At 50.9% G+C, this 7,500-nt stretch overlaps 1 protein-coding gene across 2 annotated transcripts in view; it reads left to right on the top strand.

Annotated features, from left to right (window-relative positions):
* Positions 1-7,500, top strand: part of LOC135520672 (myosin-10-like) — an 87,379-nt gene that overhangs the window by 33,824 nt on the left and 46,055 nt on the right. The window contains exons 7-11 of one of the 2 annotated variants that reach the window (XM_064946392.1): positions 949-996; positions 2,844-2,936; positions 3,081-3,144; positions 3,371-3,469; positions 6,069-6,212. In XM_064946392.1, coding sequence (XP_064802464.1) covers positions 949-996; positions 2,844-2,936; positions 3,081-3,144; positions 3,371-3,469; positions 6,069-6,212 — 448 coding nt within the window. Of the gene's footprint in view, positions 1-948; positions 997-1,237; positions 1,250-2,843; positions 2,937-3,080; positions 3,145-3,370; positions 3,470-6,068; positions 6,213-7,500 lie in introns of both variants that reach the window. The other variant, XM_064946393.1, reaches the window with a different exon arrangement.

The raw sequence follows: 7,500 nt of genomic DNA, 5'->3' as shown, positions 1-7,500 counted from the left end.
GCCCTGTCCTCTCTCCCTGCCCTGTCCTCTCTCCCTGCCTTGTCCTCTCTCCTTGTCCTGTCCTCCCTCCCTGCCCTGTCCTCTCTCCCTGCCCTGTCCTCTCTCCCTGCCCTGTCCTCTCTCCCTGCCCTGTCCTCTCTCCCTGCCCTGTCCTCTCTCCCTGCCCTGTCCTCTCTCCCTGCCCTGTCCTCTCTCCCTGCCTTGTCCTATCTCCCTGCCCTGTCCTCTCTCCCTGCCCTGTCCTCTCTCCCTGCCCTGTCCTCTCTCCCTGCCCTGTCCTCTCTCCCTGCCCTGTCCTCTCTCCCTGCCCTGTCCTCTCTCCCTGCCTTGTCCTCTCTCCTTGTCCTGTCCTCCCTCCCTGCCCTGTCCTCTCTCCCTGCCCTGTCCTCTCTCCCTGCCCTGTCCTCTCTCCCTGCCCTGTCCTCTCTCCCTGCCCTGTCCTCTCTCCCTGCCCTGTCCTCTCTCCCTGCCCTGTCCTCTCTCCCTGCCCTGTCCTCTCTCCCTGCCTTGTCCTCTCTCCTTGTCCTGTCCTCTCTCCCTGCCCTGTCCTCTCTCCCTGCCCTGTCCTCTCTCCCTGCCCTCTCCTCTCTCCCTGCCTTGTCCTCTTTCCCTGCCCTGTCCTCTCTCCCTGCCCTGTCCTCTCTCCCTGCCCTGTCCTCTCTCCCTGTCCTGTCCTCTCTCCCTGCCCTGTCCTCTCTCCCTGCCCTGTCCTCTCTCCCTGCCCTGTCCTCTCTCCCTGCCCTGTCCTCTCTCCCTGCCCTGTCCTCTCTCCCTGCCTTGTCCTCTCTCCTTGTCCTGTCCTCTCTCCCTGCCCTGTCCTCTCTCCCTGCCCTGTCCTCTCTCCCTGCCCTGTCCTCTCTCCCTGCCTTGTCCTCTCTCCTACACTCTCTCCTACCCTCTCTCCTCCAACCTCCCCCTCTTTCTTGTCCTTCTCTCCTGCGTGTTCAGATGGATGGCAGTAGGTCGTTGCCCCGGGGCAGTTCCATGGTGAACAGGGTGAGTGGGCTCTATCCTGTCCTGTCTTCTCCTCTTTCCTTCTCTTCTGTTCTGCCTACAGATTCTGGTTTGTGCTCCAGACTAACATCCTTTAACAACACCATTACTGATGTGTTCCTCCATAACTGTCAAGCATTTTGTTTTTGTTTGTACTGCAATCATTGGTCTGTTGTTGTCTTTTGTTGTTTGTTTGTCTCATCCGTTGATTCTCCCAACCTTCCCGTTTTTCTCAATCTCTCAGAGTGTGCAATATGTGAGTATAATATAAAGTATAAAGACTATCACCACTGTGGGCTGATTGAGGTAAGACATTGCAGAATTGCAGATAGATGTAGAATGTATAGAGCAGACATAACTATCTTGTTCAGTATACGAGAGAATCTTGTCTGGTTTAGACAATACATTTCTGTCTGAATGTTCTGAAAAGTTGCTGTCTCCTGAATGAAAGCCCTGCTGTTCTCTGGTGTCTATGGGTGTTTGGATTTTTATTGTACGGTATATCTGTAGCAACACCCAATGGGTGCTAGAATAAGTGGTGACGGGCGGGTCTATGAATCTCTCTCAACGTCCTGATTGGCTGGATTAACAACCTGTCAATCGTCAACCCATATACAGTTGCCTAATGAAAATGCTCTAGTTTCCTGATTGACAGCTGGTGTTAATCCCGCCCATAGGTGGGTCTCAGAATCATTCCCCTCATCGGTGAAGGAAAGCTTTGGAATCCACTGATGATGCACAAAAGCTTGGTCTTAAAACAACTGTCCATCTGAAAACCAGATAGGTGGAATCTCCACTAAACCCTTTGGATGCTTAGATAGAGCCATCACCTTAGTGATTACACCTATCCAGTCTTTTCTGATCTGCTAGCACTGAAGGGGTAGTGGCTAGAGGTTGTTCTCAGACCGGGCTATAGACCTCCCTCCCCATCCTCCCTTTACAGTGAATGAGCTCTGCTTCCATTCTGGTGGCCACACCTGTGATAAATACACCAGGCATTTACACCCAAATACACCAGGCATTCACCATGTAGAATAGTTAAGCATACATTCTGGCTGTCCAGGACTCTCCACACATACCTGTCTGTGTGTGTAGGTGCTTTTATGTGTGTGTGTTGTTGCGTGCGTTTGTCTAGTAGTATGTGCATTGTTGTCAGTCTGAGCTTTGTTCCCATGCAAAGCCCTGGCTTCTTGCTGTGTGTAGCTTTGAGTGCTGCTTGGCTGGCGTGCTTTACCTGGCGCTTTTAAATCCCCCTCCGGTAGCTCCCTAGATAATGCTAATGCTACTGTACTTAAAGCTATCGAGCTAGTAGAGCTATAGCCTGAGCCACTGTGTAGCTAAAGCTAGAGATAGCATCTGCGGCCATACTTTCTGATCTAACGCAGTGGTTCTCGACTGACACAATAAATTCATGTGAACTAGTGCAACAGCACAGGGACAGGCTATTACACAGCCTCTGTGCTAGTTGGTTTCTGCTTATGCCACTTAGCCATTGTCTCGCCAAAGTCTGGCCGAGGTCTTGGCAAGGCACCAATGTAGAGTTGTTGAATGCACAAAGTCTGGCACTTTGGCTGGCTTATGTTAGCTGGCTAGATGCTGAAAATGTCTGTAAGAGAACACATGAAAAGCTATTTATCTCTAGATTTCTCTGGGCTCATGCTGTTGAGATGCTATTCCAGACTATGTCTTGAAATTCAGAGTTGAGACCACTGGGTTACTGCCTTGTTTACTCTCTGATGAGTCTGGTCTCCTCTCTTTTGTATTGGGATTGGGGGAACAGTATTTTGGGTTGTGGAGTTGCTTTGTGATGCATGTCCCAGTGTTGATGCGGTGCCTGTCCTGTCCTCCAGGGGGAGCTAGAGAGACAGCTGCTGCAGGCCAACCCAATCCTGGAGGCCTTCGGAAATGCCAAGACTGTCAAGAACGACAACTCCTCCAGATTTGTAAGAATGTATTAATATCTAGATTGATCCCAGATAAGATCTACAGTATGTTTTTAATTGGTTGTATTTTTGTTGAGTTTGTATCATTTTTTCATTAATATGTTAATCATCAACTGACACATTTCTTCTCCTCTTGTCTCTCAGGGCAAATTCATCCGTATTAACTTTGACGTGGCTGGATATATTGTCGGTGCCAACATTGAGACCTGTATCCTTCCTCTGCAGTCAGACTCTGTTTCGAGTCCCAACCTAAATATTATATATATATATATTGTTGTAATTCATTAGTATGCTCACTGTTGGGTCACTGCTAATCTGTCATCAGGTAGAAGTTGCCCTACACATAGGGGTGAGCTCAGGGAAGCAGGGGATGCAAAACTGCCCTTAGGTTAGTGTCTGGGGCTATTGAACCCTTCCTTTACCCCTGACCTCAGACCTACTGGAGAAGTCGAGGGCGATCCGCCAGGCCAAAGATGAAAGGACCTTCCACATCTTCTACCAACTCATGTGTGGAGCTTCAGAGACCACCAGAGGTGAGAGAGGGGGAGAGGAGAAAGAGAGTGTAGGAGAGGGAGAGGAGAAAGAGAGGGTAGGAGAGGGAGAGAAGAAAGAGAGGGTAGGAGAGGGAGCCGAGAAAGAGAGGGTAGGAGAGGGAGGGGAGAAAGAGAGGGTAGGAGAAGGAGGGGAGAAAGAGAGGGTAGGAGAGCGAGCGGAGAAAGAGAGGGTAGGAGAGGGAGAGAAGAAAGAGAGGGTAGGAGAGGGAGCCGAGAAAGAGAGGGTAGGAGAGGGAGGGGAGAAAGAGAGGGTAGGAGAGGGAGCGGAGAAAGAGAGTGTAGGAGAGGGAGAGGAGAAAGAGAGGGTAGAAGAGCGAGCGGAGAAATAGAGGGTAGGAGAGGGAGCCGAGAAAGAGAGGGTAGGAGAGGTAGGGGAGAAAGAGAGGGTAGGAGAAGGAGGGGAGAAAGAGAGGGTAGGCGAGCGAGCGGAGAAAGAGAGGGTAGGAGAGGGAGAGAAGAAAGAGAGGGTAGGAGAGGGAGCCGAGAAAGAGAGGGTAGGAGAGGGAGGGGAGAAAGAGAGGGTAGGAGAGGGAGCGGAGAAAGAGAGTGTAGGAGAGGGAGCCGAGAAAGAGAGGGTAGGAGAGGTAGGGGAGAAAGAGAGGGTAGGAGAAGGAGGGGAGAAAGAGAGGGTAGGCGAGCGAGCGGAGAAAGAGAGGGTAGGAGAGGTAGGGGAGAAAGAGAGGGTAGGAGAGGTAGGGGAGAAAGAGAGGGTAGGAGAGGGAGCAGAGAAAGAGAGGGTAGGAGAGGGAGGGGAGAAAGATAGGGTAGGAGAGGTAGGGGAGAAAGAGAGGGTACGAGAGGGTGGGAAGAAAGAGAGGGTAGGAGAGGGAGGGGAGAAAGAGAGGGTAGGAGGGGGAGGGGAGAAAGAGAGGGTAGGAGGGGGAGGGAAGAAAGAGAGGGTAGGAGAAAGAGAGGGAGCGGAAAAAGAGAAGGGTAGGAGAGGGAGGGGAGAAAGAGAGGGTATGAGAGAGAGGGGAGAAAGAGAGGGTATGAGAGAGAGGGGAGAAAGAGAGGGTAGGAGCGGGAGGGGAGAAAGAGAGGGTATGAGAGGGAGGGGAGAAAGAGAGGGTAGGAGAGGGAGGGGAGAAAGAGAGGGTAGGAGAGGGAGGGGAGAAAGAGAGGGTATGAGAGAGAGGGGAGAAAGAGAGGGTAGGAGAGAGAGGGAGAAAGAGAGGGTATGAGAGAGAGGGGAGAAAGAGAGGGTAGGAGAGAGAGGGGAGAAAGAGAGGGTAGGAGCGGGAGGGGAGAAAGAGAGGGTATGAGAGGGAGGGGATAAAGAGAGGGTAGGAGAGGGAGGGGAGAAAGAGAGGGTAGGAGAGGGAGGGGAGAAAGAGAGGGTATGAGAGGGTGGGGAGAAAGGGGATGGGTTGAATAGGTAGATCTGGTGAATAGGTAGATGTGGTAAATAGGTAGATCTGGTGAATAGGTTGATCTGGTGAATAGGTAGATCTGGTGAATAGATAGATCTGGTGAATAGATAGATCTGGTGAATAGGTAGATCTGGTGAATAGATAGATCTGGTGAATAGGTAGATCTGGTGAATAGATAGATCTGGTGAATAGGTAGATCTGGTGAATAGATAGATCTGGTGAATAGGTTGATCTGGTGAATAGATAGATCTGGTAAATAGATTGATCTGGTGAATAGATAGATCTGGTGAATAGGTAGATCTGGTGAATAGATAGATCTGGTGAATAGATAGATCTGGTGAATAGATAGATCTGGTGAATAGGTAGATCTGGTGAATAGGTAGATCTGGTGAATAGATAGATCTGGTGAATAGGTTGATCTGGTGAATAGATAGATCTGGTAAATAGATTGATCTGGTGAATAGATAGATCTGGTGAATAGGTAGATCTGGTGAATAGATAGATCTGGTGAATAGATAGATCTGGTGAATAGATAGATCTGGTGAATAGGTAGATCTGGTGAATAGGTTGATCTGGTGAATAGATAGATCTGGTGAATAGGTTGATCTGGTGAATAGATAGATCTGGTAAATAGATTGATCTGGTGAATAGATAGATCTGGTGAATAGGTAGATCTGGTGAATAGATAGATCTGGTGAATAGATAGATCTGGTGAATAGGTTGATCTGGTGAATAGATAGATCTGGTGAATAGATTGATCTGGTGAATAGATAGATCTGGTGAATAGGTTGATCTAGTGAATAGATAAATCTGGTGAATAGATAGATCTGGTAAATAGATAGATCTGGTAAATAGAGATCTGGTGAAGAGATAGATCTGGTGAATAGAGATCTGGTGATCTGTTTAATGTTTTTGTTTGAAAATTGAACTCTCTGTTTCCCTCTCTCTCTCCGTTTCCCTATTTCTCTGTATCCCTCTCTCTCTGTATCCCTGTCTCTCTGTTTCCCTCTGGCTCTGTTTCCCTGTCTCTCTCACTCTGTTTCCCTGTCTCTCTGTTTCTCTCTCTCTCGCCATTTCCCTATTTCTCTGTATCCCTCTCTCTCTGTATCCCTGTCTCTCTGTTTCCCTCTCGCTCTGTTTCCCTGTCTCTCTCTCTCTGTTTCCCTGTCTCTCTGTTTCCCTCTCTCTCTCTTCCTCTCTGTCTGTAGCAGACCTTCTCCTTGGTAGTGCTGACCAGTACAGGTTTCTGAGTGGAGGTGCTATACCTGTTCCAGGCCAAAGTGATGCTGACAACTTCACCCAGACCATGGACTCTATGACCATCATGGGATTCACACCAGAGGAGTCTCTGTGTAAGTGAGAGAGGGATGGAGGGGAGGGGAGGAGGGGAGGGAGGGGACAGAGCTTTCCTCAGAACATGGAAGTAAAAAACAATATTTTCTCTCCATCCCTCTCTTTCTGCCTGTCTGTCTGTCACCTCCCTACCCTCCTCTCTATCCCTCTCTTTCTGCCTGTCTGTCTCCTCCCTCCCTGCCCTCCTCTCTATCCCTCTTTCTGCCTGTCTGTCTGTCTGTCACCTCCCTACCCTCCTCTCCATCCCTCTCTTTCTGCCTGTCTGTCTCCTCCCTCCCTGCCCTCCTCTCCATCCCTCTCTTTCTGCCTGTCTGTCTGTCTGTCTCCTCCCTGCCCTCCTCTCCATCCCTCTCTTTCTGTCTGTCTGTCTGACTCCCTCCCCTCCTCTCCATACCTTTCTTTCTGCCTGTCTGTCTGTCTCCTCCCTCCCTGCCCTCCTCTCCATCCCTCTCTTTCTGCCTGTTTGTCTGTCACCTCCCTCCCTCCCTGCCCTCCTCTCCATCCCTCTCTTTCTACCTGTTTGTCTGTCACCTCCCTCCCTCCCTGCCCTCCTCTCCATCCCTCTCTTTCTGTCTGTCTGTCACCTCCCTCCCTCCCTGCCCTCCTCTCCATCCCTCTCTTTCTGTCTGTCTGTCACCTCCCTCCCTACCTGCCCTCCTCTCCATCCCTCTCTTTCTACCTGTTTGTCTGTCACCTCCCTCCCTCCCTGCCCTCCTCTCCATCCCTCTCTTTTTGTCTGTCTGTCTGTCACCTCCCTCCCTCCCTGCCCTCCTCTCCATCCCTCTCTTTCTGCCTGTTTGTCTGTCACCTCCCTCCCTCCCTACCCTCCTCTCCATCCCTCTCTTTCTGTCTGTCTGTCTGTCTCCTCCCTCCCTCCCTGGCCTCCTCTCCATCCCTCTCTTTCTACCTGTTTGTCTGTCACCTCCCTCCCTCCCTGCCCTCCTCTCCATCCCTCTCTTTTTGTCTGTCTGTCACCTCCCTCCCTCCCTGCCCTCCTCTCCATCCCTCTCTTTCTGCCTGTTTGTCTGTCACCTCCCTCCCTCCCTACCCTCCTCTCCATCCCTCTCTTTCTGTCTGTCTGTCTGTCTCCTCCCTCCCTCCCTGGCCTCCTCTCCATCCCTCTCTTTCTGCCTGTCTGTCTGTCTCCTCCCACCCTCCCCTCCTCTCCATACCTTTCTGCCTGTCTGTCACCTCCCTCCCTCCCTGCCCTCCTCTCCATCCCTCTCTTTCTGTCTGTCTGTCTGTCTGTCTGTCTGTCTCCTCCCTCCCCTCCTCTCCATCCCTCTC

The sequence above is a fragment of the Oncorhynchus masou genome, chromosome 29 (genome assembly GCF_036934945.1).
Source record: "Oncorhynchus masou masou isolate Uvic2021 chromosome 29, UVic_Omas_1.1, whole genome shotgun sequence".
Classification (NCBI taxonomy): domain Eukaryota; kingdom Metazoa; phylum Chordata; class Actinopteri; order Salmoniformes; family Salmonidae; genus Oncorhynchus; species Oncorhynchus masou.
Note: the sequence above shows the minus strand (reverse complement) of the source record. Positions and strands in the feature narration are given on the sequence as shown.